The 18595-nt window shown below is 43.6% G+C and overlaps 1 protein-coding gene across 1 annotated transcript in view; it reads right to left on the bottom strand.

Moving 5' to 3' along the window:
- Positions 1-18595, bottom strand: part of SPATA13 (spermatogenesis associated 13) — a 146241-nt gene that overhangs the window by 77541 nt on the left and 50105 nt on the right. Inside the window, 2 exon segments of the mRNA XM_004453079.5 lie at positions 6367-6652; positions 6654-8155. Coding sequence (XP_004453136.2) covers positions 6367-6652; positions 6654-7993 — 1626 coding nt within the window. The 5' untranslated portion in view covers positions 7994-8155.

The following is an 18595-nucleotide window of genomic DNA, read 5'->3' as shown; positions in this document are numbered from 1 at the left end:
TGTAGCATAAAATCCCTGGGCAGTTCAACAAATGGTGCTAGAATAATTGATGTGCATATGCGGAAATGAACCTAGACCTTTACCTCAAACTATACACAATAATTAACTAAATATGGAGCAGATACCTACATGTTAAGAGCTAAACTATAGAACTCCTAGAAGAAAACACAGAAGATAATCTTTTTGACCTTGGGTTAGACAAAGATTTCTTAGATGTAACACTAAAAGCATGATCCATACAAGAAAAATTTGATAATTGCATTTTCATCAAAATGAGAAACTTTTGCTCCTCAAAAGACATCAGTAAAAGAATAAAAAGACAAGCTTCAGAGTGTGAGAAAATATTTGCATACAACATATCTCTTAAAGGACTTATATCCACAATATTTAAAGAACTCTTGCTACCCAATAACAAAGAGACCAAAAAAAGCAATAAAACTATGAACAAAAGGTTTGAACAGACACTTCATCAAATAAGATACATGAATGGTAACTAAGCACACAAAAAGATGCCTAACACCATCAGTCATTTAGGAAAATGCTAATGAAAACGAAAATGGGATACCATACTACACACCCACTAGAATGACTATAACCTAAAACCAAGTATTGGAAAAGATGTAGAGAAACCGTAACTCTCAGATATTGCTGGTGGGAATGTGAAATGGTACAACTGTTTTGGAAAACAATTTGGAAGTTTCTCAAATCAAAATATACTTATACAATTCAGCAATTCCCCTCCTTAGAGAAAGGAAACCTATTTCCTCAAGAGCACTTGCACACAAATATTCCTAGTAGCATTATTCATAATAGCCCCAAAGTGGAAACAACCCAACTGACCATTGAATAATGAACAGATAAATATAATGTGGATGTTCCTACTACGGGATGATATTTGCCGATACAAAGGAATGTGATACTACAACTTGGATGAATCTTGAAAACATGATGCTAAGTTAAAGAAGCCAGACACAAAAGACTACATATTGCACAATTTCAGTTCTATGAAATGTCCAGAAAGTAACATCTTTGGATGCAAAAAGCAGGGCAGGACCTAGGAATGGGAACAGGGAGTGACCGGCAAATGGGCAGGAGGTTTCTTTCTGGGATGGTGGAAATGGTTTAAAATAAAATTGTGGTGATGGTTGCTCAACTCCATAAATTTACCAAAATAATGGAATTGGACATTAAAAATCATGGGCAGACTTTCTAGCATGTTCTAATAATGACTGTGAAATGTGAAATCATTCTGGATAATTTCTAAACCCCAGGAGAATTGTTTAATTCTCCTAACTAGCTATTTGACTAACCTAAAAAGTAACATCTATGTAACTGACGAAGAATCAAAATTATGTAATGTGTCTGCTCCTTTGACTAAACCACAACAAAAACAGTACCTTAAAGCTGTAATTAATTATATCTAAAGAACTCAACATCATGATAAACCCCGAAAGTGTTCATTCAAATTGAATATAGGCCGGAATTTTGCCTGGTTAACTTGCTGTAAAACAAGCTGGGCGGAGGCTTTTTTAGTAACATTATACCTTGTCATGCCAGAAAATCCTCTCCTTTCTCTTTCTGAGGTGGGAATAAAAATGGAAGCTGTGGTTATGGACTTGGGGCCAGTGGTGAAATGGGCAAGCTAAAATCACCACTTCCTGGGGTTGGAGAACATCTTGAATGCTGTGTGCTACAGCAAATTGAAACCCAAGTGGTAGCAAAAATCACTTAAATTCACACAGAACGAAAATGCCCCAGTCAAGCACTCAAATCTTATTTTAACTTTATAAGACTGTGTGGCGCAGTGACTTCCAACAATTTGGGAACCACAAATCCCTGCAGAAGAAAGTTACAAAATCCTAAAACATTTACGTGTCTGGGTCAACTAAGATTCATAAAGTTAAAGTGATTTTCCACAAGGTCCCATCATGTTAGTGACCTAAATCGAGACCTAGTCAGTCCATTGTTTCTGTGGCTTGTTTGACTGGCATCAGCCCAACATAACAGTATCCACCTAATCTTCCATTCATGTTTGACTTCTTTCTCCTCACCAACATTCAAATGCTAATTAAAGTACAAGCCGCCAAGTGACTTTGAATCAGCCTTTCAGCTCAGTCTTCATAGCAGCCTTCATACCCAACTCATCACCTCTGGACCAGACAGCTGAACGACACGGTCTTTCACCTTGGCCATCTCCATCCTATGAACATGTAAGTGTTGGGTTATGCTGGAATCCAACTCTCAATTTTTTTGGAATTAATGCAAAGTCAAATCTGCACAGCTGATCTAGGTAATTTCCACCCACACAAGCCCACTTCTGTCACCCTCAGCTTAATCACCCTCAGTGGCTTCCCATTGCCTACAGGATAAAAAGACCAAACTCCATGGGTCCAAGCAGAGACCTTCTCAATTATGAATACTCTTATCTCTTGCTCCTCCACCCATCCACCACCCTGTATAAAAAGTATGGTGAATGGGGAACGGATGTAGCTCAAGTGGTTGAGCGCCTGCCTCCCATGTACAAAGTCCTGGGTTCAATCCTGGTACCTTCTAAAAAAAAGTATGGTGAATAATCTGTAGTTCCCTGAGCACATCCAATGGGCGGCTTTGCTTGACACTTCTATGCCAAGGCCTGTGCTAATAAGTACTCTACAGGTAGTATCTCCGATAATCTTTACAGCAACCCTGTGGGGCAGGGATTCTTACTACCCGCAGATCAGAGATGAGGAAAATGAGGCTTAAAAAGGCAAATAACTGTCACATCGTTTGTATGTAGCCAAGCTCAGGTCCACATCTATCTCTGTCGGCTCTCACCCTATGCCCACGGTACCTGCTTTCTCTTCCTTAGTCTTCATAGTGGCTTGGAATGCCTTGTCCCTCCTTCTCCAATTTCTATCCTGTCCACTCCACATCCCACTTTTCCCCAATCCTGCGGCTCGTCACCCTGAGTGGGGCTCCCACAGCACTCTGCACATTCTCAATAAGAGCACACATCACACTCTATCATAATTATTTGTATACATTCCAATTTATCAACGTAGTCCAATTTAGACTACGAAGCCACAAGAATGATAGCCCTTTATTTCTTTTTAATCTTTCTTTTCCTTCTAACTGGCATAAGGGAAGTATGTAATCAAAAGGTGGTGAATGAAAAGGACTGTACTATTTGTTATTTTACTGCCATCGTTCCAGTCTCTCCCCTTCCTTCCTTAATGTTCTTTTTATACTACCAGCATTTCAGCACCTCATTACCTCTGAACTTGCTTTGGTAACAAGCTTGTGATAGCTTTTCCTCCGGTCACTTTTCTTTCTAAGTCTCTTCTTTACCAACGGTGGGCTAATTTCTCCAAAACACAGGTCTGAACTTGCTCTTCTCTGTCCAAAACCATCACTGTCTCTTTGATGCCTACCAAGTACCACGTAGATTATTTCCCCTGGAATTCAAGGCTGTCTGTGATCTGGACTTAATGATTTCATCTTACTGGATTATTCCCCTACGCCAAACCAAATTGTCTTCCTTCCTGTTCTCTATTTCACCTTACTAACAGGTTCTACCACCCCCACCCCCCGCCACCATAAAAATCCTACCTTCTCCAAACCAGATTTGGTTACTCTTAGTAAGTGTTCCTTAATTTGGTATGTGGGTGAGAACCGCAACTCTTCTGAAATTCCACAGCATTTTGGTTTTACCTCTTTGGTGAAATTTAATCCATTTTGCATTGTTCTTAGTTCATCTATACCCTCCTTGGTACGGCCCACCAGTTCTACAGAATTACACCTAAAGGAGTGTCTCATGCCTCAGGGATGTACCACAAATTTGGTTCACTGCATTAGTGAATGAACACATAAATGTAGATTAGTTATGCAGGAACCCAACTCTTACTCAATTTTTTTTTAATTAATCAAAGCCAAACTAATTGCTCAAAGCAATCCTCTTTAAGACTTGGAACACAGAGAAATGTCGAAAGACAGTTTGGAAAATGAGGTTGATTGACTTAGTCCCACCCCAAAAGCAAGGAGTATCGTCAACCACAAGCAAAACAATTCCATTTCTCTGCCCCACAATACCTGTGCCTCTTCTCAGCCTGGAACAGTCAGAGTGGACATGGTCCCGGATCCCTCAAGAGTGAGGAATGAACAAAAATAAGGGGGAGTGGAACCGCTGACTCAAGCAGATGTATTGTGTTAACTGGGTAACTTGTAACATTGGTATAAAAAGTAAATTTTTAAATAATAATTTTAAAAAGATAGTTTTGGGGAAAACTGATCTTAACTCACTAGGTCTTGAGAAGTCAGGTCAATTTAGGATGGAAAAATCATTGAGATCGATAATGATAACCACAAAATGAGAGCCAGCATTAGACACTGGGTAAAGGGCTTAAATTGTGTTTAACATGCACTATTTTGTCGGTTCTTATCAACCCCTGAGCCAGATTTTCATTCCACATTTTGTCCTTAAGAAGAATGAGACCAAGAGAATTCAACTGTGTGTCCGGTTCGCTCAGAGTTATCTCTTGAATAGCAGAGAAAGGATTCTGCCCAGACTAGGAACATGTACTAAAAGACCTCCCTGTAAGGTGGGTTACAAATGGTTCTCCTCACTGAAAAGAGCTTCATCTATTTCAAGAGTCAAAAGCATCAGAGACTACTGGGAGCAGGTGTTGCTCAGTGGTTTGAGCACCTGCTTTCCATGTACAAGGTCCCATGTTCAATCCCGGGTACCTCCTACAAGAAAGAAAAAAAGAAACTACTCATCTATACTGTGTTAACTCTAAGGACAAGGTCCCTTTCCTATTGACATAGCCCAGGAAAGGGAGTTATCGTGTGACTTAAACCTGCAATAACGCTCTAAACTCCTGTGCCTCTGAATCCTTCCAAGAGAACTGGTAGCACTGTCAAAGTAAACCAGCTGACATTTTCAGCAGACCCTGTTGCTACAGCAAAGGTGACCACTAGGTGGCAGGAGAATAACGCTAACCAGGCAAGTTTTCTACCAGACTTAAAAAATGAAGGCAGTCTAACATTTTCCCAACTTTTCCCACAGCAATACCAAGTCTTACTAAACCACTAATAAGTTTTAAAAGGTTATTTTGTCATTTTTAGGGAGGTATGTGATAAACAGATCATTCTAACTAAAAATATTTTTTTTGCTATTGAAAATTGCATATTCTTTAAATAATAGCATAATATCTATATATTATTCCAACATTTTCTCATTCAACAAATAATAAACCAACCTTAAATTTGCTTTATACATAAGTAGACTACATTGTCAAATGAATTAAATATAAAATAATGTACTGTATATTAAAGTAGCAACCTGGGGACTGATTTGGATCTCCTGAATTTGCTCAGCTATAGGTTTGACTTTCTAGGTCAAAAAGCCTAGAGTTTGTCTGGTCTTCTGAGTTTGCAACCCTTTCTGTGTAATCATTCATTTGTAGGAGTTAAGACAAAACTGAGGCCCTTTCCGGGGATTAGTGGAAAAGAACACTGGCTAGGGGATAATTTTCTATGGCATGAACCACTTCATACCTCTAAAATAGTCTAGGAATGTAAGTGAAGAATAATTTGCAATATATACCACATGGAGGCATCTGACCATCTCGTTTTCTGCAGAAAATATTGCTGAGTGCATTTATAAAGTGAAAACTATCCAGTGCAGTAAAGCTGCATGGATGCTGCCAGGATATGAAAAGAACATCACTCTACTAGCCCTGAGAATATTAGTTGATTCAATTCATGAGATGCCTGTGTTCTCCTCCGAAAAGAAGTACAACAGCCATTATAAAAATGCCTTTGGCCAATTGCCATTCAGAAGTTGACAGGTATCAAGCTGCAGTCCTAATTCATTCCTAGGAGACAAAACAGAACATGTAATGGTCCCTTAACACAAAGAATCTCTCTGAATGCGTTCTAATGGAAAGGATATGGGGAAGAAATTAAATATAAAGAAAATAAAGATATAGGTAATAAAAAGGTATTGAACATTAAAAAATGTGCGATCATCTAAGAGGTGGCAAAGGCTTTTTTCAACTTTCCCCCCTCCCCAGAATCTCGCACATAGTAGGGATTCAAGATGTTGAATGACTGGTATGCCAAATACCATGGCGAGCTATTTCTTGCATTAACAATTCGCTTCCAAGGAGAGAAAGGTGACTTCTGAATTTAATAGGAATGTGAGAGCTCCCGGTCCCACTAATACTGTCACAGTACCGTAAGTGGCACGGGCCGCCGGCCTCTGTGGTACACCGAGAAGCCAGGCAGAGCCCCTGCCCGTGCCTGCGCACCACGGCGGTCACCCAGCAGGAGGGCTGAGGCGCACCCCACCCAGCAGGCCACCTCCAGAGCTGCCCCAGCGCTCACCTCCTCCTTCCCGTCCTCTGCGCAGGCGGCCCCGCCGAGGCTCAGCTGAGAGTAGCTGCTGACGCCGCTGTCCTCCGTGCCTTCCTCGCCCCCCGGAGTTGGCGCCGCGTCCTGGCAGGACACCGACCCCTGAGAGCCTCGCTCCTTCCGAGCAGGATCCTCCGCCCTGTCTTCACTCTCCACGGAGCTCAGGGACAGGGCACTGTGGTGGTTGGGACAGCGGTCATCGAGGCCACACTGGGCATTTCCCGCGCCCGGGCCGTGGGGGCTCTGGGGCGCGGCGGGTGGCGACGGGCCTCGGAGGAGTGGGGGGCTGCTCGGCTTCACAGGACGCCTGGCCGGCCGGTGTGGGTTCACCCGTGTCTTGGCGCCCCACTTCCGGGGCAGGAGGCCTCAGGGAAGGATTCCCAGGGCCAGGATGGACTTCCGAGGCCCGGGAGGGTTTCGGTTCGAGAGGACAGAGAGCTGTCCCTGCCTGGACGGGGGGACCCGGCAAGATGGCCGCCAGGCCTGCGCGGGGAGGGCGCGCGGGGGCCGCCGGCCGCGCAGGCTCAGTGCTGCAGGACACCCGCCAGGCGTAGGCGTCGTGCACCCTGCTGTTGAGCTGCAGCGGCGAGTCCGCCTCGCCCGGGGAAGGCACCCCCTTCTTGGGGCTCTCTCTCTTCCACGCGGCATCCGTCACGTTGCTCACAAGTTTCAGGACTCGGTCCAAGTCTTTGGCCCTGAGGGGGCTCTTCCAGTGTTTCGTCCTCCTCTCCGGGCCGCTGGACTTGTCCGAGTCGGCAGAGGAGCTGCTCAGGGTCCTCTGGGGCGCTGGCTTTTCGCGGGCCACTTTGAGGTCCGTCAGGTTGGAGGTGGACTTCCGTTTGAAGGAGCTCTTCTTCAAGAAGTTTAAACTGTCCGTGCTCTTGCTCTTCCTGTAGAGGATGCAATGGTTTCCAGAGTCTTTCTCTAGAGTGTCACCGACCTTGGGCTCCTGCACGAGCAGGGACAGGGGCCTGCCGAGGTTCTGGAGATCGTGATGCTTATCGGAATCCAGCAGGTTAATGCGGCCCAGGCCGTAGGCTTTCCTGATGCTGCGAGATCGGTGTGTGCTCCTCTGGAAGGCGTCGTCCGTTTCTTCGGGGTCCGAGCAATCGGATGCGCCCGCGTCCCCTGCCTCTCGGGAGCCGCGCCCCGGGCCCGAGCCAGAGAACCTGCTTGTTTGGACTCCGTGGACGGTACCATTTGCGATGGGTCCTCCTTGGTCATTTTCCGGGGTATCATCCCTGGGGACACCTGACTCTTCTCGATTCTGAATTCCCTGAAAGACTGACGACCTCAGTTTCTTAAAAGACCCCATTTTGCGAAAGGAAGAAAGGGCATTCCACGTGGAGGAGCTTCCCACCAGGAGCACGGAGCGGGGCCTCTCTGGAACTGCGCCGGCTCTCTTCCTGCTCACGGAGAAAAAGCGCAGGAGCTTAGAAGGGCTGATTTTGGCCCCCGGCGCTTCCGCATTGCCGCCGTCGCTGCTGCCGCGCCCTCCGTTCTGGCACAACGGGTTAGTCGCCATCTTTGGGTCCTTGGCGGCGGCGGCCGAGCAGGTGACGGCGGCGCCAGCCCTGCGGCCGTTCTGGACGGTGGTCATCTTCCCGGGGCCGGGCGCCCGTGGCCGCAGGGCGGCGAGAGGCAGAACCACGTTCACATCTTCCACTGCTGACCCCAGCCCCAGACTGGCATCCTCACAGCCTCCGTGTGCCTGGTTTTCACAACTGCTGCCCACATCGAGCACCGCGGTTGTTGCCTCTGCCTACGTCAAGAAAACAAAGCAGGGAATTAGCCATTTGCTCCTCCATCGTAGCCTCTGTAAACTGGGCTTATCCGTGTTGTTCAATAATGGCTAAGAGAAAAACAGCTTTTCATAGTAAATTAAAGAGAAAAAAGTAAACCTACATCCAAGAGAGAGAATTATGGCTTATATATGCCACAGTAAAATCATGAATGCACTGCAATCTGATTAAGTAAAACTTTTGGAGAAACTGCCAGAAGGAAAAAGTCAAAACTGTGTCTTTTCTTTATTTGAAATGGAAGAAATTATTTTATTAGCAAGTACCAAAAACAAATAAACGAAACAAAAAAAGAAACCCTAACACCACCCTATTTCCAATGTGTCATAATTAAATGTCAGCCTGTGCTAAATTTAACACCGCTAATATGCAGACTGAGTGCTCAGTATAAACAAGAACCAGTGCAAACCCACTGAATGGTGTGCATGGTAGTGGTTGAGGTGGGGACATTTATGTTGTATACATATTCCTACAGTTAAAAAAACAAAGAGCAGCTAAAGAGGGAATAACAATTAAATGCAATAAGTAAGTGATCCTGGAACAGGATCTAACAAGGATAAGAAGCTCAAAAGGATATTATAGGGACATATGAAAAAAATTGGAATACAGACTGTAAGCTTTATATCAAAGTTAAATCTTCTGAATTTGATAACTGCAATTAAAGTGGTTATATAAGTGAATATCCTTGTTCTTAGGAAATGTACATGGCATTATTAAGTGTTCAAGGAACATGTCTACAATCTACACACTAGTGTTCAGAGAATGGATTGATGAATAGAAATAGATTTGATAGACAAAATGATATGACAAATGTGGCAAAGTGCCAAAATTGGGGCATCTGGATATCTGGAAGGATAAGGCTATGTTGGAAGTCTCTGTATGGGGTTAGTATTATTTTTGTAACTGCCCTGTCAGTTTGAAAGCATTTTAAAATAAAAATTTAAAAATAAAAAAGAACCAGTGCAAAAAGTCATGATGGATGCAAAGTTGCTCTCAGCTGCTTATTGCCTAGAGAAGGCTATAAAATACCTCCAAACTCTAATGAGAGAGCTACAAAGGCTACAGGGACATATGAAGGGAGAAGTTGGGGTTACCAAACCAAGAGAGCAGGAGGAAGGGCACTGGGAAGGAAAGGGCATTAGTGAGAACACTTTGTCATCAGGATTCTAATGGGCAGGGGAATGGAGACACAAGGACACTGAGGTATCAGAAACTCAGATGCAAAAAATTCAAACTAAGCAAATACTGCACCTTCTTCCCTTCTCTCATGTGTTCTGAACACAAACACTCTCGGGTCCATAGTCTTCACCCAAGTAAAAATACTGCTCTCCTTTCTCTTTCCCATCTGGCTAAGACCTGCTCATCCTTCAAGAACCATCTTAAATGTCACAGCCCCCTGCTCTCAAGAAACAATTTCTGGTTGAATGAATGAATGATGGATTAGGAGAATAATCGTAAAAGGTTACCATTTATTCAGTTCTTACTAACACATCTGGCTCCTGTACTAAGTGCTATAAAAACATCGTGCCAATAATAATCTTATGAGCTCAAAAGAATTATTTTCAGTTTATAGGTAGTAAAATGGAGGCTGGGGCAGATTAGGTCGTTTGTCTGGGGCCACACAGCTGCCCATTCCAAAGCCCACAGTCTTCTCCACTGTGTTAAACTAGGGAACAGAGGGACAGAACTGGGATTCAAAGCCCAGATTTCTGATCCCAAGTGCAGTGTGCCGTGTGATAATCCTGACATATCAAATCCCTGCAGTGCCTACGATGCCAGTCACAGCCATTACCTACGAAGGCAATATGAAAGCAAAAGAGGAGGAGGAAGGAATGAAGGAGGAAGTTGAAAAAGACCTTGAGGCTAGCTCCCAATTTAGCTTAACTCTCTCAAGAGCAGAGGAGTTGACTCCATAAGGCCATCTCCCCGGGCTTCTGACTCGTTCATTTTTGACCTGCCCCTACATCACACCCAATGAAGACAGATTCCCAGGGAGAACCATAGTTAAAGGGGTGATTCTATCTGGGACCAGGGAGGCTGCACTGACCTAGAGCCTTGTGACCTTACTAACATCCCGTCAGCCAGTGCCATCAATCAGAAGACACAGGGCTATGGTGTGCCCTCTGGAGTTAACCTGCTAATAGAAAAATCAGATCCTGAAGGGCTCAGGATGTATTTGAATGAGCAGCATATGCAGAGTCTTGAAACATCCCAGCACTGAGTCTGGATGTGAAATCTGTAACCAGTTTCAAAATAAGTTCAACATAAGGTATCACCTGTCCACCCTCACCCACTCTGGAAGGGACAGGGGATGGTGGTGAGTTCAGCTTTGCAGAACCTGAAATGAACTGGGTCAGTGATGTGAGTAGTCAAGGCTGGTTCACGTGATGCAGTTATGATGCACACACAGTATGAAGTCATAATGATCTTGGTATGACACATGTTGGATGTGGAGGAGAAGACATGATCCCTGCCTTGTGATTCGCCTGGACAAATACAGTGTATTGACATCATGGCTAGAGGGCATCATTGAGACTTTTATAACCAAGGGCGAAACTGTTTTAGATTGACTTCAAGGGCTCAAAGGGTGCAGGGAAGTGCTTGATTTAGTGATGGGTAGTCCAAGATTGTTCTGTAGAAGACATGGGACAAGGCCTAGGTACTAATCTTGGCACTGTGACATGAGATCCTAAGTCACTTAGATAATCTGGGCTTCAGCATCATCTACACAATGTAAGAGGTGCCACTATTGATGGACGTCTCAACCAACCCACAGACATTAAGGAGCCTCTCTTGGGTGCCAGGATCTGTGCAGGTCCCATGAGGAACTCAAGGCAGTGACTGGGTGATATTCTATTTTAGATGGGAGACTGGAGTGGGCAAAAGAACAGAGTCAGAAGCTTAAGCTATAATAAGGATGCAGGAAATCAGGGTGGCCAGCTGTCCCGGCTGGCCTGTGGTTGAAGGGTTTCCCAGGATGTAGGACTTTCAGTGCTGAAACTGGGCAAATTCTTGGCAAACCAGGATAACTGGTCACCTACAATATAATTGGAGGGATGTCTCAATGTTAATAAAGTAGCAGAAATTTAAGTGACAAATAGGTTTAGAAGCACCTACATTCTCTTAGTCTACCACCTCTTCATTTTTTAAGACCAAGTTCCGTTGTCATCTCCACTGGGAGTTCCTTCCTGAATTCCCCAGAATGTATCAGATCCTTTTTCTGTGCTTCCATTGGCTTAAAGGTACCTCACCAAACTGTTTTACCAAAATATATTATAATAATATTTTTATATGGCTATTTTTCAGAAACAGACTGCAAAGTCTTTGAGGGAAAGAGCTGTGTGCTTTGTACACTTAGATCATTTAAGTTTATCTTCATTTGAAATCATATCAATTATTCTGCATTGCCTATATCTGTTCCAGCATAGCAATTCCTCAGTTTTGACCTCTATATTTTTCCAAAGTGATATTTAAAATTTTATAACACTGAAAGTCTAACTAAGTAAGTTTCAGGATACAGATCTAGTAAAATATATGCAGAAAATCCAAGTTTCTAATTGGAATAGCATGATTTAAAGAAAAAAAAGATTGGTGATTTATTATTTAGCTCAAGCAGCTGAACAACATGATTGTTGTGTGTTGCTTAGACTGAAACTGAAAATCATGGAAAAAGGCTTTTCCTGGAATTTCTGAGTAACCAACCAAGCAGCTTTATTTACAGCGAATACTTTGACCTCTATTAACCAAGAAAGGTTGCAATTCAGTTAGTGGTTTTTATAGGAAGTCTTGTAAACTGAGGGAACTCATCCAGAGCAATTTATGACTAGAAAGAATTTTTGATGAGAATATTGTGAAATATATTGTCTACAAGTTGGATTGTGGAAGTAAGAACTTTAGAAGAACGTTTCTTTTCTAGTGGCAATGAGATTTCCCTGAAAACAACCATGACCACTAATTTTTAAATAAGAACTTGGATTTGAATTTGAAATTTCGATTCAGGAATGTATACCAGATTAAATGTTCATGTGACAAGTAAAAAAATTTATGTGATGTACACATTTAGATTGGGAATGAATGATTTATCATCATCTCCCTACTTTTAGTGAAAAACAGTAAGGCTGGGAGTCAGAGGGAACAGGTTCCAGTCCCAGCACTGCCACTTAGTAGACAGAAACTGTGGGTCAAGGTAGACCTCTTCCTTTCCCTCCACATCCAATTGAGCACCACAACTGTCTTCAGTGCTTGCTCAGCAGGAGCTGCCACGGCCTCAACTGAGGGCTTGCATCTGGATAACTGCATTAGCCTCCCAGGAGACTCCCGTCTTCTGGTCCAGCTTATCTCCAAGTCAGACGCATTCTCCACCAGTGTTCTTCTCCAACTACAGACTGAATGCGTCTCACCTCGTCCAGTGTCTCTGGCTGCCTTCTTAGACCTTGAGAGGATATGGAAACTCCTCAGTTTAGCACACAGCACCTTGCACTCTAGCCATGCTAAATGGTTTGTAGTGATTCTCCTTCAGACCACTAGACCTTTGCATATTTTCTAGTTTGCTCTCAGGGTCCTCCTCCAGCCATTTTTTTTTGTCTCACTGTATCATAGGGAACCAAATTCCCAGGTCTCCTTGCCCAAGCGCCCTGGCCAGAATTGGCCAATGAGAAATACCAACAGGAGACAGGTGGGTGGGAGGAGTGGGGCAGGATATCTTTCCCTCTCCTTCTCAGTGGGGGCTGCTGAGAAAGCTGCCCTGTCTCTAGGTTCTGCTGGACAGATTCCTCCTCCAACGTCCTAGTTCCTGCCAGGTGCCATCAGTTCCCACCTGAGGTAACATGACCTCTTCTCTTTATCCCTCCTGCCGAGGGGTGGTAGCATCTTCCTGCTATTGCTTGGCTCTGGGTTGCTTCACTGTCTTCTGTTTTGTTTCTCAGCTGTGTAAAAAAAAAAAAATACCCATATTAAATTCCCCTTGTTGGAAATACTTTGAGAAGCTTTTCTTCTCCTGATTGATGCTGTGCATAATAACTTTGATCAGCTCAAGGTTAACTTTTCCTAGAGGAACATTTTCCTTCCCATCCAATTCAGGCGTTCATTCTCTGAGGACCATGGAACCTTGGGCATAGCCTTGTTTTAGCATTTATCACGCTGCTCTGTAACCCTAAGCTTTCTTGTCTGATTTCTCTGTTAAACTTTTAATTTCCTTGGAGGCAGAAAACATGTCTTTTTTAACTCTCTTCTCAGCATTTAATCACTTGAATGAATGAATGAGTCAGGATAGTACCATTTGTTCCCATTCCTTGGTTCCCTAATCTCGGCACCCTGGACATTTTGAGCAGGACAGTTCTTTGCTGTGGGGCTGCCCTGGGCATTGCAGGATGTCTGAGAGCATCCCTGGCTTCTACCACCAGATGCCAGCAGCAACCCCCGCCCCTCTGCCAGCCATGACAATCAAAATGTCTCCAGACATCCAGACATTGCCAAGCATCCCTGGGCTCCCTCCCAGTTGGCAACCACCACCTTAAAATGACACTGTTAGGGTGAAGAAATAGAAAGAACACTCTGAAAACCATTCAAGTGCTATCAATTAATTTCAGTGGTTTCTTTGAAACTATTGAAAATTATCATTTTAAACCATGTTGTATTCATTATTTGATGATACTAATAATTGAAAAATTATAATATAGCTAGCTAGCTACATTTATTTCCCTATGGTAGAAAGCTCAACCTAGTGACTATGTTCTATTATTGTAATAGTTTTATCCAATTTATAAAATGTCTTTTAATACATCCAATTATAAAGAAATTTTAATACTTAAGAATGGAAATATTGACAGTTAATATGAGCCTCAGTAAGTAATTTATTCACCACAGGTTAGAAATTTTAATGCTCAGGTTGTACAAAATCTATCTAGGTAGGTTAATATGACAATTGAGAAATTTATAAGTAAATTTTTATATAACACATTTAACGTATGGCTGTCAAAACTAATGTTTGAATGTAAGTATTGATAAAACATTCCTTGACCCATATGACTCAGCATTAATCACTAAAAACTGAATAAACAATGTTCAGAGAGAGTCCTAAAGAATGGGTGATTATTAGGAATATTTTATTTCTGCTATAAAATTATAGTTTTTCTTTAAAATAAAGTATTTCCTCTATAAAACATAACTTTGAAATACTTCTTTCTGCAAGCCATATCTTGAAACTGTCTTAAATTTATAAAACAAAAGAGAATAGACATTTATATTAAACAGATAAAATGATTGCCTTTTTGTGAACCTCTTTATGAAGGAAAAAGTTTAAATGCATTTGTACTTGGGTTGAGATTAAGATTTCCCATTTTGATTCAATAGTGGGGAGCAGATGTAACTTAAGGGTGGGGTATGATCCCTGACACCTTCTAAAAACAAAACAAAACAGCCTCAGTAGCTCCATTATTAAGATTTTTAGAGATCATACTTGGAAACAGGTTATTTGAAGGTGTGATTTGGTAAGATGAGGCTGGGTAAGGATGGGCTCTGATCCAATATGCCTGGGGTCCTTAGGAGAAGACGGCTCTTTGGACCCAGAGACAGGCAGACGCAGGGGAGGCCATTCTGAAGGCCATTTGGCTAAGGAAGACAAGGATTGCCTGTGACAGCTGGGGCTAGAAGAGGGCAGGAGGGATTCTCCATATAGGGTTCGGAGGTGGCCCTGCTGACACCTTGACTTTGGACTTCTCACCTCCAGAGCCCCTAGGTATATTTTAAGCCACCTAGTTTGTGGTAATTTGTTATGGCAGCACTAGGGAACTAAGAGAATCATTAAGTCTATAGGGCTATGAAAAAAATTACCCTTCACACTCTACTTCTTGCTATTATCCCCAATGCTCAGCAAAGTCACAGCCTCTGTATTTCTCCTCCTCCGTCCCCACTCTAAACTTAGGGGATAAAAGAGCCTTGGGTGATTTTAATCGTCATTCCCAATCAAAGGTGGAAAGCTGGTTTTATGTCTTGATTTCCTGCACCTCTTTCTTTCCCTGTCCACTGTCTTTCTCACGGTGAATAAGATCACAGAAGCAACCTACCAAAGGGCACGTCTCACACTCCCTCATGCCTGCAACCAACACCAAAACTGATGTCACCATGGAAACAGTGCCTCCCCCACGTTTACCATTCAGAAGCAATGAAAGTTTTCCAGATGGATGGCCCTAATCTTGGAGGTACTTTGAAGGTCATTGGAGGGGGAAAAAGAAGGACTTTCCTTGTTACAGTGATTTACCAGAATCTGGAGCCCATGCGTCATTGGCTCCCTTTCTAAGAAACACAGACGGTCCAGTCTACCCAGAAAAACCCCGGAAAGAACAATACAGTGTTTGCATCAAGGGTTTAGTTATACAGACCTAATAGCAATGCAAGCGTATAGATTCGTGTTGCTATTTTCCCTGCATTTATTTTAGTGCTCAAATCTTTTGTTTTTATTTTTTGCATGAAATGTATTCACTAAGAAGAGAACCCCAATACATACATTGCATCTTGAGGAATCAAGATCAACTTTCATCTCAGTTTCCATCCAGTGGTTGACCAGGGCTTAATCCAGGGAGAGTCACAGTAGCCCCTTTCTGCCGTCACTAAGGACGCAGGTTCCTAGAAGCCCTCTTGCCTTCCTCTTGTTTGGTAGGATATCCCATAGTCTCATAGTCATCGTACATGTGAAAGCAGTGGCTGACATGCCTCATGCTGTCTAATTTTAAATGTCCCCTTCTAATTGTGCTGACATTTGGATATCGTTTTGCCCCAAGCCTTTCCCACCTCTTGGCACAGACACCCTGATTTAGGAGAGGCACAATAGCAGCATGGAATGATGCCATCCATTAGAAAGCAAGCGGTGACCAGGCTGTTTGTTCCCCTCGCTCTCCAGCCCCGCCTGCAAAACCAGCGACCCGGGCTGGCAGGAGCTTATCATTCCTGGGCACTTTGTTCGAGGCAGAGGCTGTCACGGGAGCCGGTCCTCGGGGAACCTCCTTTATACTCCTGGGGCAGAAAGAAGTCGATGCAGAGCAGGGGCTTTCAAACAGGCCATTGTGCTCGAACATAAAGGAAACTTCCTGTTGCTAATTAGGAAACCACATTCTCCTACTCTCCCGTGACTCAGAAAGACAAACTAGCTACAACTACAAGGAAAACCTATAAGAGGGGTAAAGGAGTGAGACCCTATTAAGGAAAAAAGTTGTAATGCAGAACAAGGCCACACGTTCCTCAGGTTTTCATTGTCAGCACCAAGGTCTCCTTTCAAAGAGGGACTCACTGGTAGCTCAGCTGGGTTCCTCAGCTCTTCAGTTTTACCATTCTTACTTCTACCCACAAAGGTCTGTGGCCCCAAGTTTCCAGGGAATCTCCTTGCCTGATCATTTAATTGCTGAGGGCTTCTGCTATGTGTAGAGCACTGTTCTCGATGCTGTGTGTACCAAGATTTCATTGCGATGGTGACCCATCGGCCATCAGATGGCCATGACCGTAGGAGGGCTGACATCATCTCCTCGGATGGGGTGAAGTGGTAAGAGCCAAGCCATGCTAAATGACGCCCTCCCTTAGCATCGTAGAGCCTTCTAGCACAGCTCGCATTTTGAGTTCTGACTTCTTCCCGGTCAGTGCCTGGTCATCGTTATCCTGCAGGCCCCCAACACTGCGTCCACCTCATCCAGCCTCAAACGCGTGCCTAACAGAGGGAGCCTGGATGCCACTGTGGTCACAGAGTTCTCTTCCTCAGTTGCCCTCGCGCGACTCCATGGTCCTGGCCCTCATAAGGTCAGAAACTTCAGCATATATAACAGTACGTGACCAGGACATGCGTCCTGGGCAAGAACACGGCAGCATCACCCCCCACTCAACACGTCTCCTCCGACACAGGGATCAAACGTGCATTCAGATCTCAACACCCAAGGGGCCCCGAGATGAAACACAGAGCTGTGTTCTGACTTTCGTGAACAGTTAATAACCAGTTTCGTTTAGGTGCTAAAAACGTAAAGAATCATAAAGACTTAACTACCCTGAATCTAGAAAGGAAAGTGGAATAGGCACGTTGAGACAGGGTTAGACAACATGAATAAGCAAAGCAAATCGCAGGAGAGAGTCCTCGGGCAAAAGAGAGGAAACAGGTTCACCTTCGGGGAGAGGAGAGGCAAAGACGGGGTGCTGGTAAAACAAGGCATGAGGAACGTTCCTCTCAGTAAAACCAAGCATCAAAGAGTGACCTCTGGGCATTTGAGGTGAAGGAGGGAAGGCATGGGGCTGGCGGCTGGAGCTCGTGGTGTGAGCTGCTGGTTTGCTTTTACTAGCCGCGTGAACCTGGGCTCTTAGTCATGAAATAGCCTCGACCTCAGACTTCTCCACGTGACTGTAAACATTTCTTTTCAGAATATTTTACAGGGTTATGAGAACCAAATGCAAATCAAAATCAATATTCTCGTTGGAATACCAGTTACTCTGACAGCCTAACACTTTTCTCTGACAAGGGTAACGTTTATAGTTACAGGCTATTGGTAACACAAAATGCAATTAGAAAATGTTTTCTAGATCAAAAAGAAATGAAATACTCTGTGGCAAACACAATGGGTTTCAGCTAATTATAAATGCACCTGCACTTAGGCTTAGCCTGCTTTGTGATTACTCCTCGCTGTGACGGGCCAAGGGAAGCACAGATTCTCTTCTCCACAGCCATCCTGCCAGCGCAAAAGTCATACCACAGGGAAAACTACCTGCTCCAGGGAGGTAAGGAGCCAGCAAAGGACTAGCTGAAGTGAAAAGTGGACAGTTTGCCTGCCTTTCCCAAAGAATGCCTCTGAGACCACATGTGCATTCATTACGATGATTTGATTTTTCAATGAGTTCTGTCTTTTCTCCATAAATAGAGACTCCCTTCAACCTTGACTGTGAGATATAAATAGCAGACATGTCAAAATTGTAAGTCAATTGTTCAGCATTTAAAAAAACATTTTCCCACAAGATTCCAAGCTATCTCTGCAAATTCCACTTAATACAAAATGTAAATAAACAATGTAGTAAGCAATATGATGGCTGTATTAATTCTTGTTAATTAGTAATATATTAAACTAAAGTAATAATGTTTAACTTAAAAGATTATCTTGATTTCTTTTCTTAGGAGCTTGTGTGGCAACAGATATGGGAAAAGGAAGGGTTTTTCCCCCTCTTTCCAGCATTAGGAAGATTCTTGGTAATTATTTGGAATTGGTGCATTTGTCTTTGGCATCCTCTAGCCTCCCCCTCTCAACACTCATTCTACTTCTTTGAGTTGCTCTCTGCCTCCCAGGAACCTCTTCTTCCCTACAATGTTTTAAGGCACAAGAAAGTTCATTCTGCCTCTTGGCCATTGTCTTCTAGTCTCCAAGTTCAAGAGTCAGTCCTAG

The sequence above is a fragment of the Dasypus novemcinctus genome, chromosome 15 (assembly GCF_030445035.2).
Source record: "Dasypus novemcinctus isolate mDasNov1 chromosome 15, mDasNov1.1.hap2, whole genome shotgun sequence".
NCBI lineage: Eukaryota > Metazoa > Chordata > Mammalia > Cingulata > Dasypodidae > Dasypus > Dasypus novemcinctus.
Note: the sequence above shows the minus strand (reverse complement) of the source record. Positions and strands in the feature narration are given on the sequence as shown.